This window comes from Mobula hypostoma, chromosome 8 (assembly GCF_963921235.1).
Source record: "Mobula hypostoma chromosome 8, sMobHyp1.1, whole genome shotgun sequence".
Taxonomy (NCBI): domain Eukaryota; kingdom Metazoa; phylum Chordata; class Chondrichthyes; order Myliobatiformes; family Myliobatidae; genus Mobula; species Mobula hypostoma.
Window position 1 is genome coordinate 92,041,184 of NC_086104.1, and position 25,400 is coordinate 92,066,583.

The window sequence follows — 25,400 nt, forward strand, 5'->3', positions numbered from 1 at the left end:
TCCTGAACACATTTGACAAACTCTCTCCCATCTAGTCCTTTTACAGTATGTGAGACACAGTCAATACGTGGAAAGTTAAAATCACCTACTATGACAACCTTGTGTTTCTTGCAACATTCTGCAATCTCTCTGGAAATTTGTTCCTCTAATTCACTGGGATCATTGGGTGGCCTGGATAGTCCCCATTAACATGATCATACCTTTCTTATTACTCAGTTCCACCTATAAAGCCTCACTAGATGAGTTCTCCAGTCCATCCTAGCTGAGCATTACCATGACATTTCCCTTGACTAGTAACGCCACCCCTCTTCCTTTAATCCTGTAACCAAGTCTCACTAATGATAAGTCATAATTCCAGGTGTTGATCCATTCCCTGAGCTCATCTGCCTTTCCTACGATAATACTTGCATTGAAATATACACAGCTCAAGACATTCATCGCACCATGCTCAACTTTTTGCTTCCTAACTTTGTCTGAGGTCTTAACATCTGTCTCCACAACCTCTCCACTATCTGTTCTGGCATTCACATTCCCATCCCCCTGTAGCTATAGTTTTAGCACCTCCCCCCATAGCAAACCTTCCTGCTCAGATATTAGTTTCTTTCCAGTTCAGGTGCAAACTGTCTCTTCAGAACAGGTCCCACCTTCCCTGGAAGAGAGCCCAATGATCGAAAAATCTGATGCCTTAGCCACGTTAAACTGTATAACACAAAATAATCTGCAGATGCTGGGATCAAAGCAACGCTCACAACATGCTGGAGTAACTCAGCAGGTTGGGCAGCATCCGTGAAAACGATGAGTCGACGTTTTGGGCCAGAACCCTTCGTCAGGACTGAAGAGGGAAGGGGCAGAGGCCCTACCCCACCTTCCTTATAGGGCCTCTGGGAATTAAATGCAGCATCTCCAAGTTTGCGGATGACACGAAGCTGGGCGGCAGTGTTAGCTGTGAGGAGGATGCAGGGTGACTTGGATGGGTTAGGTGAGTGGGTAAATTCATGGCAGATGCAGTTTAATATGGATAAATGTGAGGTTATCCACTTTGGTGGCAAAAACAGGAAAACAGATTATTATCTGAATGGTGGCCGATTAGGAAAAGGGGAGGTGCAACAATACCTGGGTGTCATTATTCACCAGTCATTGAAAGTGGGCATGCGGGTACAGCGGGCTGTGAAAAAGGCGAATGGTATGCTGGCATTCATAGTCATACTTTATTGATCCGGGGGGGGGGGGCAATGGTTTTCATTACAGTTGCACCATAAATAATAAATAGTAATAGAACCATAAATAGCTAAATAGTAATATGTAAATTATGCCAGTAAATTATGAAATAAATCCAGGACCAGCCTATCGGCACAGGGTGTCTGACCCTCCAAGGGAGGAGTTGTAAAGTTTGATGGCCACAGGCAGGAATGACTTCCTATGACGCTCTGTGCTGCATCTTGGAGGAATGAGTCTCTGGCTGAATGTACTCCTGTGCCCACCCAGTACATTATGTAGTGGATGGGAGACATTGACCAAGATGGCATGCAATTTAGACAGCATCCTCTTTTCAGACACCACCATGAGAGAGCAAGGGGATTCGAGTACAGGAGCAGGGAGGTACTACTGCAGTTGTACAAGGCCTTGGTGAGACCACACCTGGAGTACTGTGTGCAGTTTTGGTCCCCTAATCTGAGGAAAGACATTCTTGGCATAGAGGGAGTACAAAGAAGGTTCACCAGATTGATTCCTGGGATGGCAGGACTTTCATATGATGAAAGACTGGATTGGCTAGGCTTATACTCATTAGAATTTAGAAGATTGAGGGGGGATCTTATTGAAACGTATAAAATCCTAAAGGGATTGGACAGGCTAGATGCAGGAAGGTTGTTCCTGATGTTGGGGAAGTCCAGAACAAGGGGTCACAGTTTGAGGATAAAGGGGAAGCCTTTTAGGACCGAGATTAGGAAAAACCTCTTCACACTGAGAGTGGTGAATCTGTGGAATTCTCTGCCACAGGAAACAGTTGAGGCCAGTTCATTGGCTATATTTAAGAGGGAGTTAGATATGGCCCTTGTGGCTAAAGGGATCAGGGGGTATGGAGGGAAGGCAGGTACAGGGTTCTGAGTTGGATGATCAGCCATGATCATACTGAATGGTGGTGCAGGCTCGAAGGGCCGAATGGCCCTTCCCTTCTACGTCACAGAGACAGAGGCTGTGACTTTCCTCTGCTAGGTTATTCCACCCCAACAGTATCCAAAATGGTATATCTGATACTGAGGGGGATGGCCACAGGGATACTCTGCACTAGCTGTTTAACCTGATTTCCCCTTCCAGTCACCAGGTTTCCTGTGTCCTTTACCTTGGATGTAACCACCTCTCTATGTGCCCTATTATTCACACCTTCAGCTTCATGAATGATCTGGAGTTCATCCAGTTCCAGCTCCAACTCACTAACACAGTGTTAGAAGCTGCAGCTGGATGCACTCCTCGCAGATTGTAAGGGACACTGAATGTCTCCCTGCTTTCCCACACCCCACAAGAGGAGCATTCCAGTAACCTTCCTGGCATCTCTATTGTTCCTAACTGAGCAACTGTAAAGAAAGAAAAGCTATAAACTGTAAGTGAGGGGGAAAAAACTCTAACTAAAGCTTTTTCCTTTTGCCTCCTCTGACTGAAGTCATTCTGCAGTGAAGCCGCTGCGAAGAGTTAAAGCCACAGAATCTCCATTCTAACTCTGACCGTTCCAACAATGACCGGTCTGCTGTCCCTGCCTTACTTTAATTTGTTCTTGTCGATCAATCCCATACATCGATTGGTGCTGCTCAAAGCTCCAAACTGTCACGAGTCACAAGCTTTTTCACTCGATTGACAAACCTGAGTTACATTTTCTCAGGCTTCAGATGGGCACTGCTCAAACTATCTAGAACCAGTGAATAGAGAATGATGGCAAAAAGCCAAACCACCGATAGAATTCAAGCAACATCTGTGGAGTCTGTTTTGCATCGAAACCCCAATCAGGCCTTAAAATATGGGATGATAGTGACTGATAACGAAGCAAAAATAAATAAAAACTAATGTGAAAACAGTGAAAAAGGATGGATTTGGTTTAAATCTGGAGAATTGAAGGTTACAAGGAGTAGAAGGATAATTCAATTGACACCTAGTTGAAAAGCTGCAAGGCTTTGGGGAAAGGGGAGGGGCATAGGTTCAGCTGGATTGCTCTGCATAGAGTTGGCATGGACAGATGGACCACCTGTGCTCAAAAATGCTTTTTCACACAGGATTAGATAATACTCCTGTGAAATTCCGCAGGGGAATGCTCTTCTACCTTGTAATGTTGATACCATGCCCTAGAGAGTGGTCTTGGTCAGTTGCAAGGAAAACACTTCACCCACTCAACATTCTGAATTTGAATGAAGCCAAATGACTGAAAGTGACCAGAAACACATCCTTCCCCAAATACTGCATCCTTGCAATTCCTGATCTTGGTACAGAATTCCAGTAAATGTGCAGTGCAGACCATATTTCTGCACAAATATTAACAATTCTCTAAATGTATTTCTACACCAATGAACACAGAAAGGTGAAAAATGAAACTTCTCCATTCAGTTCAGTCTACTGTTTTAATGAGCAATGTGGCGTGTACATGCCATAGTCTTACAAATTTACAAGCTTGGAACATTTGAATAGAAGTACAATTCTGCAACGTCCCATCATAGAAAGACATACTTGAGAATGCAATTCATATCATTTGGGAATACAATTAGTGAATACTTCTGGAGTTTTAACCTGCTATTTATACAATTACAAAATTTGAAATGAATGGAATTAAGCAAAATAAATTCAGATCTACAGTGCACGCGGCAACCTTTTCACAATAGTTTACACAGTTTAATTATATTAGCAATTCACTTTCCATTCATCCTTCTGTGCATATGACCTGCTGTACTTTAAGGGACACAAGTTTCAAAATATTTTCAGCATAATTTCTAAAATAGTTGTTGAATAGGCTGCTGGTCTGCCGTTGACCTAATGGTGCCTACATGAGCAATTGTTCTGAATCACTTGCAAAGCTAGAACATTCAACTGCCCAACTATCTGAGATCTGAGGGAGACAGATTTATCCATCTGAAATGCTGCTGAATGCTACAATTATGAAGGCAATGAGTGGGCAAAAGTTTGGAGAAAGGAAAAATGACCATTCAGCCCATTAAACGTGTGATATGATCTACCACTTGGCAAGAGGGTAGAAATTACTCCATAGCTATGCCATACCCTAATTAGATCACACAAGGACAATTCTGGAAATCACATCCTGGGAAGGAATTGTTGACCTTGGAATATCGAAATGATACCTGGATTCCAACCTTTACATAACACAAGGGTTGTATTCCTTTTTGAACTTTTTATTTCACTATGATAAGGATTTTTTTTCCTTCTCTCTTTCTTTACCAAGCAGCTTCTATCTTGGTAGTGGGTTTAGATTTTTTTGTCTATATAATAATAAAATTATCATATTTAATTTAATTTACATGAATATAGAGTAATGAGGTTGCAAGTGTGATTCAAATATGTATTGGTATTACTTTATCTTTTTTTTGACTTATATATTACTTGTACTCTATATTCTTTATGTAGTAATAAATAAAAATATCGAAAAAGAAAAGTTGGTCTTCAGAATATCCCGAAGTCCACAATGTTCATGAGGTAATTTCATCAATTAGTTCATTTGACTATACCTACTTTTTAAAAGATACAATTCCATTTTTAGTATTTTTTTTTAAAGCCCATCAGCTCGGAGAAATACAAGAACCTTTCCTCTTCACCTGCCTTTAACAATTAGCAAAGGAAGTCTAATCTTCAAAAGGACAAAATAAATCGTGAACACTTACACATTTTATGATTTTTAAAGCAGGACGACCCTCTCAAATATGTTAGTTTAAAATCAGCTGGCAGATGGTCTAAATTGGCAGCTGCATAATGACCAACAAAGATATATTTTGTTCTGTGTTAAGGGAATATTAAACCTCATTGATATTCAGCCGACAGAGGGAAGGGAAGTAGTAGGAACCCAGGTACAGGTACCCATTGTGCTCACTGGCCTCAGAAACTGAAGGCACAACCACTCCGTGGGGATCATGAAAGCTCCTCCTGACAGATCCATCCTCATTCAGTTCCAGTACGAGGCCATACTTGGGTACAAACTTCATAGTCATCTCTTGACTAACCAGCTGAAGACAAAAAAAAAATTCTGTAACCATTCAAGAAATTTGAGAATAAAAGACACTGGCATCTCCTACACAAAAGGGCTTTAAATCGTATACCGGTGTTAAGGATCTAAACAGTAAATAAATTAAACAACATTACATGGTCAATCACCCTGGGAGGTAAGTAAAAGGTGCAGAAAGTACAGTTCAGCATATTTGTATTTTATGAGACTTTCCTCTATCTAACTTGCCATACTTCCAAATTTCAAGACAAGAGACTGCAGATACGGGAATCTGGAGCACAAACTGGGTGGATTTCAGCCCAAAAGTTCCCCAGCAGATTGATTGTTACTACAATTATTTTAACTTTGTACAACTCTGATCACTTCTTTGGAAGCAGTCAGTGGTCATTCAATTATTTTTGGAGATGTACTGAGGTCATGAAAATCACTTACAAAATTTTATTGAAAATCAGATATTATACAGGGTTTCTACCAACTTGGATTAAACCAATTGGGCCATATACTCCAGGAGTAGGCAGGTCTGATCAATGTTCACAGATGTGCATCCTAGACAGAGCAGTCATATTAGACTACATCATTCACCTAACCCTAGCCAAAGATTGTGCACGGTACTGGGAGAAACAAGATAAATTGCCCAGAAATCATTTTCCAAGAATCTTGAATAGTGAATCAAGACACAGAGGTGTCAATTAGGTAAATTGATTAATAGATTAATCAGAAAGAGTGATAGATTAGGTTATCACCCTGGTCTAAATGTGCTGACTGGAGTGCACACAAATAACTTGGAAAACAAGCAGGATTTCAGGACAACATAGCATAATCTTTTATACTACACCAATTGTTTTTTTATATACTCCAGTCGCTAGAGTGAGAATCAAATCCGCAATATCCCTCAAAATACAAGAATGCTACCATAGAGATCAAGAATTTAGGAATTTACAGGTGCACAAAACTCTAGATTAACACAATTTAAGAATACTGCATTCAGGCCCCACCACCATATCTCAGAGGAAAATCACTCAATGGAAGATTCATGGAAAAAGATAAAAATGATTCAAAGTAAAAAGCTAAGATGATTTAAAGATACTTTAATTCAAAGAAAAGCAGCTGCCACTGAATCCCACACCATACATTACCCAAAAGCCCTCAACAGTTATAGACCAGGCTAGTTAACATTGACAGGTTTGCCCACCTGTTAACATTAAAGTTAAAGTTAAAGTCTGTCCCAAGCCTCGTGGCCCATCAGGCTGGTGCTTATGCCAGTTTCTGTGGTGTGAAGCAACTGAGAGTACGAGACTCCCCCCCAGATAGAATGCCAGTCTATCGCAAGGTTACCCCTTAACATAGAGGGGTGCAATGTTGTTAGAGGCTGCAGGCCGTCAGAACTAAAGTAATATGCCTCACTGAATTTATCCAAGCAATGCACTGAAAAGGCACTTACTTTTAAATAGAGTAAAAATCAAGATCAAGAAGAGTTCACATGAATCATCTGCCAGGTCTGGCAATTAAAATTAAGTGCAATATAAATGAATATGCAAATGCAAGGGAGTAAACAAAGTGGAATTTTTTTTAAAGGCAGTGGATGTCTTCTTACTGGCTTCCATATAGATAACAAAATACTTAAATAAGATGGACTACAAAATTCCATGGCACTACAAAAACATTACAAACTGAAGTAACATTGCTGCATTCTTATCCTATTATCGATATTTTGATCTATTATTGACTTGCCTTGCAAATCATTTTGGCCAATGAATTTCTTACCTTCAAAATTAAATTCTTAAGCCAAGGCCTAGGAGCGAGGAAATCCAGTACAGAAAATCCAGGATTAGGTCGCAGCGCAGCTATGCCTACCCAATAGCCTCCTGAACTACTTGGTCTGATATTATCAGGGAGACCAGGAAGATTGTCAAAGAATATGTCATGTCCCCCTTTTCTCAGTCCAGAGATATGATACCTGGAAAGGATATAGAATACAAGTATCAGTACACGAATCAGCTTGCAGCACAACGCAAGAAAACAAGAGCAGGAGTAGGCCACCAGGCACCTCAGGTCTGCTCTGCCGTAACTGATTATCTAGCCTCAACTCTTCTGTGCCAGTTCTCTGGAGCCTTCAGTTCCTTGATCTTTCAAACATAGTGCCAGTAGTTGACTATCACATCCCTCCCCATCATTATTAGTGTCTAATGAGGTGCCACCTCAAGAGAACAGTGCCCAGAGATCTCTACCATCTGAGCCATGCCATCTTCTTACAGCTACCATCAGGCAAGAAGTATAGAAGCCTGAGATTTCACACCATCAACTGCTTTTCTTAAATCATACGAGTTCTTGAATTTCAATCCTACTTCAGTATAGCAACCCTATGAATACTTTGAACCACAATGGACTTTGTTTTTATTTGTTCTAGTTGTTTCTTTTCTTGTAATTTATGTGTAATTGTGGCGGCACAGTAGCATGGGCAGTTGGCACATTCACATTATGATACCAGCGATCACCAATTGGGGTATGATTCCTGACACTGTAGGGAGTTTGGACATTCTTCCCATGACTGTGTGGTTTTCCTCTAGGTGGTCCAGTTTTCTCCCACATTCCAAGTATGTATAGCAAGGGTTGGTGAGTTATGGTGTTGGCAGAAGTATGGCGACAGTTGCGGCCTGCCACCAGTGTAATCCTCAGACTGCATCGGTCATTATATTTAAAGTTTAGCATAGATATAACTCTGCCTGCTCTCTAAGGTCTGGAGGATTTTCATCTGTTTTAAGCTTGGGTGAGATGGAATAGATCAAGTGTAAAGATATTTGCACTTAAGTGTGAAGATGTCTATACCATCCAGCTACAAGGATCAGAGTTTGCTTAATAAAGTATTATTGATGGAAATTTTTTTTTAAATATCCTGATTGCCTTGTGGGTTTCGATTGATTGGGAAGCGTCAGAGAAATTCCTCCAAGAGCATTTTGTCCAATATTTTTGAACCCAAGTTTTTCATCCAGATTTTGGCCTGTTTTAATAAGCAGATGGAGAAAGTGATATTTAGTCATCATTCTTCAGCCATTATGATGCATCCCAAACCTGGTGGATCTATTGGCCTTTGACTGCTTGTCTATTTCAAATGCAAACAAACACTGAAAAGGAAAAATAATCAGGCATCAAAGCTGATAACATGTCAAACTGATGAAATAAAAATATTATTATTTATACCTACAGCAGATTACACTCGATACACACTGAATCCATTAATGTCTTTCGAATTTTTATTAGGCCAACAAGCTAAAAGTAGGGTAGATGACAAATTCAAAGCAGTTTGGCTCCAGTTACTATCTCCACGAATCAGCTCTTCAAAAAAAGTAATCTGGACTAAAAATCTAACAATGATTGACAGAAAATGTTGTGAAGTGTATGATGTTCAATACCATGAACCTTTGACATCATTGCACCCCAATCCAGTGATCTTGTCCACAAACATTATCATTTTTTCCCACCTTCTAATTCTGGCCATGGTGGTCTCAGAAACCAGAACATAATCCTCAGCAGGGGAGAGTTGTACTCCATTTGCAAGCCTCAGGTCATCCATTAAAACCTCCACTTGCTGAGTTACTGTATCATATTCCATCAATCTGCAAACAGAACAGGTGTCACCAATAAGAACAGTTTAACAATTTGAAATACTGTAAAAGGCTAAATCTACTTTACTTTTCACTTAAGGCTATTTGTTCTGCTTGCATCACAGACAAAATTGGGAGTAAATTGTGCATTTGACCAATTTTGAGTTAGAAAGACATAGTTTTACAACTCACTACACCCATCACACTCACTTATTCAAAGCCCATTTATTAGCAATTTTCTGTGGCCTACAATGCCTTTTCAATTCAAGTGCTTGTCCAACCATTTCTTAAGTGCTGTGAGAACACACTTCTACATCTTCTCAGGCATATTCCAACACTCTCTTGAAAAATTCCTCCACAGGTTCCTTCTAAATCTCTTGCTCCTCACTTAATATTTCTAACCAATTACTATCTATACTTTGTAAATTTTGTATAAGTTTTAAAGATATCATTAAACTGGAAAGACTACAGAAAATATTTACAGGGATGCAATCAGGTGTTAAGGGCCTATTTTATAGGGAGGGGTTGCACTGGCTAGGACATGATGTGAATACATAGGGTGAACGCAGACTTCTCCCCTAGGGGAGAATATACAGATTCAAGGATAGAGTGAAAGAATTAAAAGGGACTAGAGGCACAACATCATTATGCAGATTGTGGTGAGTATATGGAATAAGCTGCCAGAGGAAGTGCACAAACAATAACTTATTTAAAAGACAGTTCTATAAGTATTTGGATATGAGGGGTTTAGGAGGAATATGAGGCAAACACAGGCAATGGGACTAGCTTGGTGGGCACCCACGGTCAGTATGGACGAGTTAGGCCAAAGAATCTGTTTCCATGCTGTGTTATTCCAATTCCACCCCTACCAGGGTGCTCCTTCAGAAACTTCTAGTCTATGGAAAACAAACAGCCTATACCGCCCATCTATATCAAGAAACATGCTGGTGAATCTCCTTTACATCTTCTCCAGTGCTATTGTGTCCTTAGTTTGGTGACTGAAGCTGTGTGCAATATTTCAGCAAAGGCTCATTCAATATTTTATGAAGTTGCAAATTCAATGTTTTATAAAGTTGCACCAAGATTCCCTGTTTTCACACTCTACACCTTGGCTAAGGAAGGCAACTCTCTATGCCTTCTTCACCACCCCATCTATCTCACTGCCACCTTCACAGATCTTTGGACTTGTATATTACAGTCACTTTGCTCCTCAATACTCCCTAGGGACCTACCCCCAAAATGTATCACCTCATAATTAACAGACTAAATTTCACATGACATTGCTCTACCCATTTCACCAGCTGACTATTATATCTCAAGACTATTCGCTTCACTATCAACAATTCATTTAATTGGAAACTTAATCATATCTCACATATTCACATCCAAGTTGTTACCTGGATTCTTTCTGCCTCCTGTTACCAAGCCAATTTAGGACCCAACACCATCATTCTTTGAATCCCATGGGTTCCAATATTTTGGACCTGCCTTCTACATGGGGCCTTGTCAAAAGGCTGTACTGAAGTCTATGTAAGCAACATAAACCCCACTTCCCTTCCAAAGTTACCACTTCAAACAAAAACTATTAGAAAAAATGTTGTGCCAAATATCCTGACCATTTGGCATCTTTCTGTGTAGGTTAATTCTAATAAATTTGCCTACTGATGTTAGACTAACTGGCCTATAATTTCCCATCTTACCTTTGCTACTCTTACTGAAATTCACTGAAGAAATAGCATGTCCTGTGGATAAATTTCCAAAAGGCATTTGACAAGGTGTCACATCAAAAGTCCTTAATTACTTGGTAAAACACAAACACTTAACAGACTAAAACTACAGTTTCAAAATTAAAGATTAAATTCTAGACATAGTACCAGAATAAAATCAAAGTCCATCTTCCATTGGTTTCTTGGTGTAATACCAAGAGCAAACAAAGAAAGACAGAATCAGAAAATATAGTTACAAGAACAGAAACCGAAATGAATGAGGCTGCAAAAGCAGAGGGTGTGAGACAGAGAAGTCAGTTGGTGGAGTACTCCAGCTGAATGCTGCTTTCCTAGTTTCTGGTCTACACAAAAAAGACTTTACAACATGCATGTTGACCAAATACACATACAATAACCAAAGGTAGAGGATGAAACTAAACATAGTAGAGCTCAAAGCTAAGGGTTTTGACAGTATTTGCAAGGGCACAGACCTGCAACATTTGCAGGCAAAGTTACTGCAAGAAAAGGAAGCACATTTAGATTGAAGGTGGTGGACTCAAAACTGCCTATGTCAGCTGATAAATACAATGTCTAATGTGGTAATGAACTATACTGAAAGGTTGCAAGTTTCAATCACTGGCCCATGGAATACAAATCTCTGTGCTGATGATGATTGGGAGGTGGGGGAAAAGGAGAAAAATTAGGTCCAAATTCTGGATATTCATCTTCCCACTGACAAAAGATCACCTGGGGATCAGATTATAGTTAATTCAATTTATTGGCAATTACTGCAACTATAAAAAGAGCTTTCGCCTAATACTTGCAACACACATCAAAGTTGCTGGTGAACGCAGCAGGCCAGGCAGCATCTGTAGGAAGAGGTGCAGTCGACGTTTCAGGCCGAGACCCTTCGTCAGGACTAACTGAAGGAAGAGTGAGTAAGGGATTTGAAAGTTGGAGGGGGAGGGGGAGATCCAAAATGATAGGAGAAGACAGGAGGGGGAGGGATAGAGCCAAGAGCTGGACAGGTGATAGGCAAAAGGGGATACAAGAGGATCATGGGACAGGAGGTCCGGGAAGAAAGACAAAGGGGGGGGGACCCAGAGGACTCCCTTGTCCATTCGTCTCCCCACTGATCTCCCTCCTGGCACTTATCCGTGTAAGCGGAACAAGTGCTACACATGCCCTTACACTTCCTCCCTTAGCACCATTCAGGGCCCCAAACAGTCCTTCCAGGTGAGGCAACACTTCACCTGTGAGTCGACTGGGGTGATATACTGCGTCCGGTGCTCCCGATGTGGCCTTTTATATATTGGCGAGACCCGACGCAGATTGGGAGACCGCTTTGCTGAACATCTACGCTCTGTCCGCCAGAGAAAGCAGGATCTCCCAGTGGCCACACATTTTAATTCCACATCCCATTCCCATTCTGACATGTCTATCCACGGCCTCCTCTACTATAAAGATGAAGCCACACTCAGGTTGGAGGAACAACACCTTATATTCCGTCTGGGTAGCCTCCAACCTGATGGCATGAACATCAACTTCTCTAACTTCCGCTAAGGCCCCACCTCCCCCTCGTACCCCATCTGTTAATCATTTTTATGCACACATTCTTTCTCTCACTCTCCTTTTTCTCCCTCTGTCCCTCTGAATATACCTCTTGCCCATCCTCTGGGTCCCCCCCCCTTGTCTTTCTTCCCAGACCTCCTGTCCCATGATCCTCTCGTATCCCCTTTTGCCTATCACCTGTCCAGCTCTTGGCTCTATCTCTCCCTCTCCTGTCTTCTCTTATCATTTTGGATCTCCCCCTCCCCCTCCAACTTTCAAATCAGTAGAGGAGGCCGTGGATAGACATGTCAGAATGGGAATGGGATGTGGAATTAAAATGTGTGGCCACTGGGAGATCCTGCTTTCTCTGGCGGACAGAGCGTAGATGTTCAGCAAAGCGGTCTCCCAGTCTGCGTCGCGTCTCGCCAATATATAAAAGGCCACATCGGGAGCACCGGACGCAGTATATCACCCCAGTCGACTCACAGGTGAAGTGTTGCCTCACCTGGAAGGACTGTTTGGGGCCCTGAATGGTGGTAAGGGAGGAAGTGTAAGGGCATGTCTAGCACTTGTTCCGCCTACACGGATAAGTGCCAGGAGGGAGATCAGTGGGGAGGGATGGGGGGGGGGGACGAATGGACAAGGGAGTCCTCTGGGTCCCCCCCCCCCTTGTCTTTCTTCCCGGACCTCCTGTCCCATGTTCCTCTCGTATCCCCTTTTGCCTATCACCTGTCCAGCTCTTGGTTCTATCCCTCCCCCTCCTGTCTTCTCCTATCATTTTGGATCTCCCCCTCCCCCTCCAACTTTCAAATCCCTTACTCACTCTTCCTTCAGTTAGTCCTGACGAAGGGTCTCGGCCTGAAACGTCGACTGCACCTCTTCCTACAGATGCTGCCTGGCCTGCTGCGTTCACCAGCAACTTTGATGTGTGTTGCTTGAATTTCCAGCATCTGCAGGATTCCTGTTGTTTTCGTCTAATACTTGCTGGTTTATGCACACCACTGGATGCTTCATCCAGGAGAGAGAACTAAAAAGAAAACAGGTGCTAAAGTCAACTAGCTATGAAAATAATTCCAAATTAGCCACAAAACTTTCATACGAACTTTAGAGTACTCACCGCCCGTCAGCTGTACCCTCCATCACAAGATATTTGTTGTCTCTCCTCTGCCATTTGCTGCTAGAATCTGTAAAGTAGATCTTTCTACCATCTTGAGTGATGCTGAGGTCATTCACAAATGCCATTCTTTTACCCTGTATAACTTTCTGGGCAGAGACCAACATCTTCACTTCACCTGCAAATTGTTTTATACAATACCCAAAATGAGAAGTATAGTGTACAATAAATACCTTTGGCCATGTGTTTTCCCTTGTGATGCACAGCTGGCAGAATGTACCTATCATTTGTCTTCAGAAAGTACATTGCCTTTCAGCTGACAAAGCACTGCAATCTTTTATTTTGATTCAGCACCATCTGGTGGCAGGTTCAAGACTCAATACTGGAATTGCACAGGCCCGCAGCAGAAAATCAAAGCCAAAGTAAATTTATTATCAAAGTGTGTGTGTGATAAATGTCACCATATACATTCTAACTTGAGATTAATTTTCTTGCAAGCATTTACAGGAAAATAAAGAAATGCAAAATAATTTATGAAAAGAAACAAATCAGCACACCAAGCAACTAAATTGTAGGTCCTTTAAAGTTCTTTCATGCCCAACCCCACAAGACTTTAATGTTTTGAACTGTATCATTCATTTTGCATCTCAGAGCTAAAATTAACCCAATTTCTGCTCTTTATAATGTTCTACCGATAGGAAACTTGGCCAGCAAGACCTGAATACTGCATCATTTACATTTATAAACATTTTCTAGAACTTTCAACTTCTTCTCATTTCTGCCCTGCACCTATACCAGATTGTGCACTGTTCAGATAGGAACACAAGGGGAACTAAAGAGAAATTCAAAAGGACCCTCCTGTGATACAACCACCCATTCAGAGGAAATGGTGATAATTTGTGCATTTTCCTTCATTCCATCCTTATTTGAGAGATTTCTACTGGAGGAGTGTATAAAAACAATTCATTAGTTATTGACTCCACATTGAAAGGTTAAAGCAAGCAACTCAAACTGTCATTTCATTTTCATTGTTGGCTTGAAAGCTTCCCTCATCCTATTTACAGAGGGGTACAATGGCTTATCTTCTTCACTCCTCCAAAAACAATGATGAACACCTCTCTTCTTTGCTCCCCAGATAAAAGAGAGAAACTGAGGAAGCCCAGGCTGGTGAGTCTACTCTGCAGACACACAAGAGAGCATGGAAACAGGCCCCTTCAGCCCAATTCATCCATGCTGACCAATATGCTCACCAAATTAGTCCCTCATGCTTGCATTTGGCCCATATAGTTCCAAATCCCTCCTAATCATGTACTTTTCCAAGTATCTTCTGAATGTTGTACTGTACCTACCTGAATCCCTCTCAGGTAGCTCAATCTAGATACGCCACCCTCTGCTTGAAGATGCCCTTCAATTTCCTTTTAAATCTTTCACCTCTCCTGTTAAAGCTATGTTCCCTACTTTTAGTTCTCACTCCCTGGGAAAGAATATAGATTGTCTATTCCTATGCCCCTCAAATGGATTGAGTAACAAAGTTTCAGCTGTAGCAGCTTCGCCTCCTAGACTAATACCTCCAGCACCAGGCAGCGCTATTGGGTATTTCCTTTCACATCATGACACTGGATTTCAGAAACATACAGGATTCCAACAAATAAACAATTCTCAGGCTTCCAGCTGGGTACAGGTATCGATTATAACTGACGTTTCGATCCCTGATGAAGATGGCAGAGTTTGTCATCAAAAAAATTCAAAGGTGGACTCAGAACCTCCTTGAAATATGCCACATCCCTACTTGACTCCTGTCAATCCTGATCCATAGCTGTTCAAAGTGAATAAGGAACATGTGAGATGGCATTGAGACAGCCTCCCAGCATAAATAGCAGAAACAATGTACCACCTCAAACAACCCACCATTTAACTGCCTCATTTGTGAGGGAATTTTAGAGTCCCACATTGCCTTTAGTCACCTGAGGACCCACAGAAATAGAAAGGAAACATGCCATCCTCAGTCTGAAGAGAACCACCCAAAGAAGGTGCCGGCACACGTCATGATTAAAAAAAAATACAGGCACCTCATCTCATTTGTTTTTCAAAGTACATAGGCTAATCTCTGGAGTAATGAAAGTAAACAAGGCGCATACCTGTATGTACATAAAATTATGTTGGACCTGCAATTTTATGTTCAGTTATATTGACAGTAAATAATCTACCTGTGACTGGATTAACTTCAAACAGCCCATAGTAAGCATCTGCCACAAACAGAGTGCCATTTGGGCCAAGTCGGATGCCCAAAGGTCTTCCACATGTTGGTTCATCTTCCCATGTTCCTAGGTGCAAGACATAGGTACCAGTAATGTCAAGAATGGTTGCATGCCAATTAGAAGCCAAAGTAGCAGCAAGGGTATTGAAGAAAGAGTTTTAAAAAAAACTAATGTACCATGGGAAAAGCAAATTGTAATTATATAATTCACCTGAACATTTAAGACTTGGAATTTGCATGTATGTTTAAAAAAAATCTTGCTAAAGATGATGTTACTGCAGAAATATCTAAAAATCTATCCATATGTCATATCAAGAAAATCTTACCACAAGGCAGTTTGCCAATTCTTGCCAGGGTGTGTATTTTTCCATCACTTATTTTCAGAATCTGGCCATCAGCTGTTCCAGTGAATATCACATCTGCAGAGATCCCACACAGAATTCAGTTCACTAAATAGTATCCTAGAAAAACAAGCTGGATCAAATTCTCAGCTTTAATTTTTCAGAAACAGAAAGCATGCATTGTATATTTTTCACGTCTTTGGAAGTCCTAGAGTTATTTAGAAGTAATTATGCACTTTTAAAGTGTAGAGAAAGCTTTGCTGCCCATTCATATTCCAAAAAGTTCTCACAAGAAGCAAAGTGATCACAACTAGATAATTTTCCCAGAGTGTTTTTGGTTAGAAAGTAAGTTATTGTCTTAGTCAACCAAGAATAAGTGAACTCTTCAAACTTTGCCAAAGGAATTTTTATATCAACCGGCGCGGTTAGGTAGGGCTTAACAATTTAAGAGCCCATCGTATTACAGGAAAGACACTACCCTGGATAAAAGCAGTGGCTGATTGGCAGGAGGCAAAGAATGGGAATAAAGAGAGCATTTTCTAATTGACTGCTGTTGACTAGTGGTGTTACACAGAGGTCTGTGTTGGGACTGCTTCTTTTCTACATTATAGGTCAATAACTTGGATGATAGAATTGATGGCTTTGTTGCAAAGTTTGCAGACAATACGAAGATAGGTGGAGGAGTTGGTAGTTTTGATGAAATAGAGAGGGGAAGGACTTAGACAAATTAAGAGAATGGACAAAGAAATGGCCGATGGAATATAGTGTCGGGAAGTGTACAGTCATGCACTTTGGTAGAAGAAATAAAGTGGTAGACTATTTTCTAAATGGAGAGAAAATTCAAAAATCTGAGGCACAAAGGAACTTGGGAGTCCTTCTGCAAGATTTCCTAAAGGTTAATTTGCAAGTTGAGTCAGCAGTGAGGAAGGCTAATGCAATATTAGCATTTATTTCAAGAGGACTAGAATATAAAAGCAAGGATGTAATGTTGAGGCTTTATAAAGCACTGGCGAGGCCTCACTTGGAGTATTATCAGTAGCTTTGGACCCCTCATCTTGGAAAGCATGTGATGACACTGGAGAGGGTTCAAAGGAGGTTCACATAAATTATTCCAGGATTGAATGGCTTGTCATATGAAGCACATTTGATGACTCTGGGCCTGTATTCAGTGAAATTCACAAGAATGAGGGATGACCTCATTGAAACCTATCAAATGTTGAAAGGCCTCAAAAGAGTGGATGTGGAGAGGACGTTTCCTATGGTGGGAGAGTCTAGGACAAAAGGATACAGTCTCAGAATAGAGGCTGTGGAGGCCAAGTCTTTACATGTATTTAAGGCAGAGGTTGATATATTCTTAATTGGTCAGAGCATGAAGGGATACTGGGAGAAGGTAGGAGATTGGGGCTGGGAAGGAAAATGGATTAGCCATTATGAAATAGCGAAGCAGACTCATTGGGGCAAATGGCCTAATTCTGCTCCTATATCTTATGGTCTTAACTCATGCATTAGACAGTACCCTTGGCACTGCAACTCCAGTGTCTGCATGAAGTGTGTACACAGTCTTTGAATAGGATTCAAACCAATAAGGATGTGAGAACATCAACTAATGAGTCAAAATTAAGATATGGGCTCTCTTATCCTCATCTTCATCTTTAAAAATATCCTACATTTAACAAGTACAAGTTTGTACAAGACATGATGTATATGGTGGAAATGAATCCCAAACCTAAGGAAATATTTTTAAGTGTGAAGGATTATAAGCAGAATTGGATAGAGAAGGGTAAAATAAAATAAACTGAGAAAAAAAATACAAAGAATGTTGCGAATTCAATAAAATGTGGGTTAATGCCTTCAAGGAAATTCACATCGTTATCTAGTTCTATATTATGTACATTTAATGAAACTTACATTTTATGTCCAGTTGCAAAGGAAAATAGGAGAGGTCTAAGCAGTATAATTCACATCTCAAATAAGCTTATAGAGTCAAAGTACAGAAACAGGGTATCAGCCCACCACAATCATGCTGACTATCAAGTATCTATTCTAACACCACCTACTCGTAATCTGTATACCTCTGCACCTAGGTGATTCAAGAGCTCATCTAGATACTCCATAAATGTCGTGAGAATACCTACCTCCACCATCCATACAGGCAGTTTCTTTCCAATTTGAACAGCCATAGTGAAATAAATTTTCTTCGTTTCCCTCTAAACCTCTTACCCTCAATCTATACCCTGTAGTTTATAGACAGTTCCTTTGTAATGAAGTTGGCTTCCCAAAAATTTTCCTTCCCTGTAACTTACTAACCTTAACTTTTGACAAATGGATTTAGAACTGGACATTAAATCCTGTCTATAATATGCTACTTCAGCCACCAAGTTGACCTTTGCAAAATTTATTCCAAATTTCTGTTAAGCAAGCTGCTAGAAAGAAAAATCAGAGTAACACAGGCTCCAAACCTTTTCCGTTATGAGCCAAGTAAAAATTAATCTGATAAAAATGATGCCCTGTAATGTGCAACACCTTATATTTAAGCAATCTATGTGGTGAATAGTTAATACAAGTGAAATCTAATCAACATTGTAAGAATTTGCAGGTTCATTGATCGCTTATTACCCCAGCTTTAAAAAGTCCATATTCAATTTAGACAAACACCAAAAGGAGAAATGTGAAAAGGAAAAGGCTATAAAGAGAGAAAAGGGGAGCTCTGAATTGACATTGAGGTGAATAGTGGCATATTGTACTTCAGGAGTCAAAGAAATATGATTCCCAAGGCTGAGATATGATTCTAATTTTAATTATGTATTTGATATAGAACACAGAACAGTATAGCACAGCCCATTGGACTATGATGTTGTGCTGACCCTCTAACCTACTCCAAGATCCCCATCCCTCCAACATACCCATCCATTTTCTTTTCATCCATCTGCCTTTCTAAAAGATTTTTTTTTAATTTCTCTAATCTAGTGGTCACCAACCAGTCGATCGCAATCAACTGGTCGATCTTTGAGACTTTCCCAGTAGATCCCGAAAAAAATGAAAAATAAATACACAAATACATTATGCCTGATAAACCTTTTGATGCAAAAAGCAAATTTTACCCCTAGAGCACATATGTGAGTTGTTTTTAGCCCACACTTAGTTGCTTTCCTTGGTTATTGTGTTGTTCTATTTTCCACTGCCCAGTGTCATACATCACATGTGCGCTGACATCAAGTGACTTATTGCCGGTGTCTGTCAAATTTCCATGGAGCATGGGAGAGCTTTGTTTATCTTAAACATAAACAAACAAATGGGCAAACTGTCCAATGGCGAAAGAAAACAACACGTGTGGGTAAAAATGACTCACTTATACATTCATGACTTAACTAAAATTTGATCAACTTTAATCGGTTTTGGCTCTATTATGCTGCTATTTATATTACGTCAGTTATGCAAAAGTTTGATCAGTTGTACTGCTCTTTCTTTCTCTCCAATTTTTTGCCTTTAATAGCGTGTATTCAGGTTCAGCATTTCGGATAGTGTGCTAGTAATTAGCATTAATTTTAGTTTTTACTGAAAAGTTAGCGCCTCTCGCTCTCTTTGATTTAGCTGTTGTATTTTTTTTCAGTATAGCTTGTGCTGCATCAAAGTGACCGATTAGATAAGAGTACAGACTGTCGCAAACATCAATATACGGCACTCGCTGGTGATATCCTGCAAGGTAGCTAGCTAGCATGGCGGAGACTCCACAAAAGAAGGCGAAAACGTACAAGTTCCATCCAGAATGGGATTTATCTTGGTGAAAGACAAGTGTGTATGTATGTTGTGCCACCAAACACAAGCACTGACTAAAAGAGGGAATCTGGAGTGGTACCACACCACCAACCACCAGAAATTTAAAGACACCTACTCCCTAATGAGTGCAATCCATGCCAGGAAAGCTGAGGAGCTGAAATCGGGGTTGAAGGCCCAGCAATCATTTTTTACAAAACATGCTGCTCAAAATAAGGCTGCTATTGAAGCATCATTTCGTGTAAGTCACCTTTTGGCTAAATACAAGAAGCCTTTTACAGATGACGATTTATTCAAGGAAGCAATGGCCATTACTGCAGAGACTGTTTTTAATGACTTTAAAAACAAAAACAACATCAAAACCGCAATACATAATATACCGCTTGGCACTGCAACAGTGACAAGGAGGGTGCAGTCACTGTCAGAGGACGTGGATCGACAAGTGTTAAAGGACTTGTCACTGTGAATATTTTTCACTACAGTTTGATGAATCCCTGAATGTAATGCAAACAGCTCAGCTTGTTGTATTTGTCAGAATGGCTTTCCAGGATTTTACAACAAAGGAGGACTTCCTCACTCTTTTGCAATTAAAAGAGAGAACGAGAGATGAGGATATTTACAATGAGTTTAAAAAAATACGTCTGTGAAAATGATATCCCCATTCATAAACTGGAGGCAATTACTACTGATGGGGCTCCAGCAATGCGCGGTGTGTGCGTTGGTTTTATAGCACTATGCCGTAATGACCCAGATTTTCCCCAACTTCCTGAATTATCACTGTGTGATTCATCAGCAGGCCTTGGCTGGGAAGGTCGTGGACTTTTCTCATGTAATGACACTGGTGGTCAAACTGATAAACTTGATTCGAGCAAAAGCGCTTCAGCACCGCTTATTCAAGGCGTTATTGGATGAGCTGGATGCCGCTTACGGAGACATACTTCTTCATGCTGATGTTCGGTGGTTGAGTCACGGCAAAGTGCTGCAACGATTTGTTGACTTGCTGCCTGAGATAAAGACTTTTCTGTCCAAAAGAAACGAGAAGCACAAGGAACTGTCAGATGATGTGTGGCTACTGGATTTAGGGTTTCTGACAGACCTAATGGCTAAATTAAACGCACTTAACAACGAGTTCATGGGAAAAGACCAACACCAGCCCCCCCATGATAAGCGCAGTAAATGCGTTTAAGGCCAAGCTCAGTATTTGGATTTCAAATTTAAAGAACGGGAGGCTGACACACTTTCCCAGCTTGGAGAAAATGTTACAGGCCATCAAGGAAAAAAAATGCTTTTCGCCCTGAGCAGTACTGTGCTTACCTAGACAAACTGGCAATAGTTTGATCGGCGTTTTGGGGTGTTAAACGTCATGAAAGATATTGCTGCATTTATTTCAAACCCATTTCTGCCGATCGATATAGAACAGATAGCAGCCAAATTCCAGCAAGTATTTGGTGTGCCAAGTGATATCGAAATGGAAATAATTGATCTGCAAAATGACATCAAGCTTAAAACAAGATCAAGGGACGGTGACTTTTCGGGGCTTGTCAGCAGGGAGAAGTTTCCTCATCTCACCACATGTGCACTAAAAGTCAGTGCCTACTTCGGGTCAACTTATCTGTGTGAAATTGCATTTTCACAGATGAAAGTTATTAAATCTAAGTACAGGAGCTGTCTTACTGACAGACATCTCACACACTGTCTCAGACTGGCTGTCTGTAGTTATGAGCCAAATTTCAGGGAACTAGCAATAAGTATTCAGCCCGTCATCACACTGAGTGCAACAGTCAATTTTTATTCATTTATTTTTTGTGTTGAAATAAAACTAAATAATGAAACTTAGAATTAAAGGTGTGAAGTATTGTAATATTCTTAAACAAAGACAGCTATGGCCTGTTTGATATGCTAGTTACAGTGTTTTCTTGGTTGAATTAATTTGAAAGTTTGACAAAAGCATTTTATGCAATTCAAATACAATTAGCCCAAATAAAAGGCTTCAAGTTGGAAGTACAATCTGAGCTGCTTTTTCTCTAAACGATTTAGCAGGTCGATCTTGCCTTTAAAACTAAGGCCGAGGTAGGGGATCTTGGGCTTAAGAAGGTTGGCAACCACTACTCTAATCTATCTGCCTCTACCACCAGCCCTGGAAGCATGTTTCATGTCCCTACCACTGTGTGAAAAACCTACCTCTGTCATTCCCCCATACTTTCCTCCAATCACCTTAAAATTATGCCCTCTCATATTAGCCATTGGCCCTGGGGGAAAAGGCACTGCTGTCCACTATCTATGCATCTTATCATTTTTTACACCTCTAACAAGTCACCTCTCATCCTTCTTTGCTCCAAAGGGGGAAAACCCTAGCTTGCTCAACCTATCTTCATATATGCCCTCTTGTCCTGGCAGCATCCTGATAAATCTACTCTGCACCCTCTCTTAAGCTTCCACATCATTCCCATAATAAGGCGACCACAACTGAATACAGTATCCAAGTGTGGTCTGACCAGTTTTATACAGCTGCAACATTACCTTGTGGTTCTTGACCTCAATCCCCCAACTAATAAAGGCTAACACACCATACGTCTTCTGCAGTAAATCATATTTTAACCAGCATTAGATTAAAAAAAAAACTCAAGTTCTGCTCATCTAAAGGCTCATGGAATATCAAACCAGAGCCAGAGAGGTGCAAGATGAAAACAAGACGTTCAACCCAAAAAAGCATACTGACCATCATCACTAATCCCACAACTTCCAGATTCTACCATCTACCTGCACACCAAGGAAAATTTACAGGGACCAACAAACCAGCCAACCCAAATGTCTTTGGAATGTTGGAAGAAATTAGAGCACCAAAAGTAAACCAACTTGGTCACAGGGAGAAAATATACTTGCTAGTTTAAGCAACACACACAAAATGCTGGAGGAAAACAGCTCAAGCAACATCTATGGAAAAGAGTGCAATCAACGTTTCAAGCCGAAACCCCCACAGATGGATAACTTGCAGAAATGGCCTTTTCTGACGCACATGGAAAGCTTGTTACCTAATTAAAGTATTTTGACACCGAGTCAGGAATTGCAATATGTCTCGGCAGATAAGGGTGTGGATGCTCAAACTTACATGGGCCTCATTATAACTGTGCAGGCACAGATGCAAGGGTCAGTATGCGAATGGGATAGTGAATTAAAATGGTAGGTAGCTGGAAACACGGGGTCACACCCACACATTAAATGCCACTCGTTCCACATTTAGTTTCTTCAACCTACAGGAGACCACATTGTAAACAAAGTATGCAGTACACTACACTGGAAGAAGTACTTTACCTGTAAAGACCATTTGATTTAATGCTTGGTAGGAAGGAAAAATGAAATGATAAGTGATGCAAATTAGCAATCACATGGGAAGAAAGTGCCACAGAATAGAATGGTCAGTGGAGATGAAAGCGTGGACCAGAGTTGCAAAGGGAATGATCTTTTCCAGATGCTGAAGGGGGAATTGCACAAGTGGCAAAACCCTTGAAGAACTGTCAGACATTATGAAGGATGATCTGTTGAACATGGAGGCTAGTGAAATGGAACTTACAAACTAGGGGAACTTTGTTCTTTCTCCACCCAGGAGAGAGGGTGAGAGATGAGGTCCAGAAAATAGATGAGATACAGTCAAGAATTCTGTTCCTGATGGTAGAGGGAAGCCACCGATCAGGTCTATCACAGTTACTGCCTGATTTACTTTGTTTTTCCAGAATTTTGTTTCAGATTTCCCACCTTTGCAGTTTCCTAATAGTAATTTAGAGATCATATTCTTTAACTTTAAAAGTCAAGTATTTTGTTCTTCAAGAATCTCCTCATATATGAATATTCAAGGCTGGTCCATACCTCCAAGAAGTGCAATTGATTCTGGTCCAATAAGCTGCCCCTCATACAAGCGTTCAGCTTCTCTCAATTTAAGATTTGCTTCCAAAGGACCAATCAGCAGAGGAGGCTCCTTATAACTGAAGGTGAGAGGGGATGAAAATAAAATTTAAAAGATCAACACTTTGAAGTCAGATTACTTCAGGAACAAAGAGACTAAAATGGATGGAATCCTCTATAAATCTGGAAATTATAATCAGGAAATTATTAAAATGTAAATTTATAAATAGCTAGGAACAGCCATTTACAAACATTTACAAACAGCAGACTCTTATAAATTGCAGTGGTAGAACTCCCAGTGTTGTATGTAATCTAAACCTGTGACATCAATTACTGGAAACTACTTTTAAGCTATTTTCTTGAAATTTATGCAATTACATAGTCAACAATATACTTATTTTATCTATTAGATCTTAGGAAGCATTGATTACAGAAATTGATCACTGCTAAGATTATAGTCTATTATTAATTGAATTTATTAAGAGTAATTTTAAGGAAAAGCAGAATTGCTGAGCAAGTTGATCCTTACCTGAAAGGCTGGGGATTTATTGGAGACTGCAGCAGCAATGCTGCCAACAATAACGGAACCACGAGCGTCACAACTAGAGTTGTCAAGGTTATTCTGAAAACTTTCCCACTATATGCACTGAAAAATAAACATTCTGTAATTTGTAATGCTCATTATAAATTGTAGGACAGGAGAATAATTTTCATTACTTTTGTGAGCAACCTGCCAGTGTCAAAGCATGCTTCCTTTACAACGCATAAGCCACCAACATTTGGAGCGTCAAATCTGCAGAATGAGGTCAATTGGTACAAAAGTACACGAGATGCTCTGCAGATGGCAACGATAGTCCAAACATTTTAAACGGAAAACAAAATGTATTGTGCTCACGATCTTCTATTAGCAAAGGGCTCAGAAAGTCAGATGTGGAACTTTCAGCCTTACCATCTTCAGGTTGACATAGGAAGGGGAAAGAGAGGCATATGAGCAAGCCTACATTGGGATGTACATACATTTCAACCTGGCCTTATAAAACATGAATTCAACTGACTTAATCAATCAAATGACTAAAGTTTTGAACAAGGTAACCCCACTAGGGACTGAGGCAACAGAGGACAAAATCCACAATTACAAAGAAAGAAATCTTAGTAGTAATTGTATTTATGCTGGACTTGGAAAGGAACAATGTACAGTAAGTGCTGGAAACCCTCTGCCATAACTTTCATGCGACTTTTCCCAACCTCACCATCTCCAAAAATTTTAATCTAGATGAAACTAAAATGTATATGTTTCCCTTAATGCTGCCATATTTGATAAGGATTCGCTATACAAATCTAAACAGATCTACTAATATATTTTTGTTTAAAAAAACAAAGATAAATATTAATTACTATTATACCATTCCCTTCCCCCTCTTACAGTCTTACGGGATCAAAGATAACTTGTTTCCACGATGTTGCTAAGGGTAATGAAGTGACTGAGATTAATGTAGGAAGCGCAGATTATCACACAGATGAAGCAAAAGATGCCCAGTATGTTCAGGCATGTGGATAATTATGAGGTGGTACACACCTTCCACTGAATAGTGTTTCTGCATGCTTCCAATACGTGAACTCATGGCTCTCAATAGCATTTTGAATTTTTCTGATTAGTCATGAGCCAGGGATTCCTGACAATTAGTGAGGCAGCTGCACATTTTTCCTTAGCAAGCTTTGAATACATCATTGATTTCTTCTCTCTGACTACTTGGTAATTTCATCTTGTGACACAGCTTTAAAAAAAAATCACTTCCAGCACACCAGCTCCGAGTCTACTTTGCAGCTTTTCTGGTGATGAATCTGTACATTTTGCAAATGACTAACCAATGAACAAATGGAACACTGGCCACATGCAGGGCAAACATGTACTAAAAAAGCAGCAAATATTATTTCTAAACATT

General features: G+C 40.3%; 1 protein-coding gene across 1 annotated transcript in view; it reads right to left on the reverse strand.

The window, feature by feature from the left end:
- Positions 1–3,591: 3,591 nt before the first annotated feature.
- Positions 3,592–25,400, reverse strand: part of apmap (adipocyte plasma membrane associated protein) — a 31,769-nt gene continuing 9,960 nt past the window's right edge. The window contains exons 2-9 of the mRNA XM_063056330.1: positions 23,987–24,103; positions 23,422–23,537; positions 15,769–15,861; positions 15,393–15,509; positions 13,189–13,363; positions 8,692–8,826; positions 6,977–7,169; positions 3,592–5,213 (exon numbers count right to left, since the gene is read on the reverse strand). Of these exons, the coding sequence (XP_062912400.1) occupies positions 5,004–5,213; positions 6,977–7,169; positions 8,692–8,826; positions 13,189–13,363; positions 15,393–15,509; positions 15,769–15,861; positions 23,422–23,537; positions 23,987–24,103 (1,156 nt within the window). The 3' untranslated portion in view covers positions 3,592–5,003. The remainder of the gene's footprint in view (positions 5,214–6,976; positions 7,170–8,691; positions 8,827–13,188; positions 13,364–15,392; positions 15,510–15,768; positions 15,862–23,421; positions 23,538–23,986; positions 24,104–25,400) is intronic.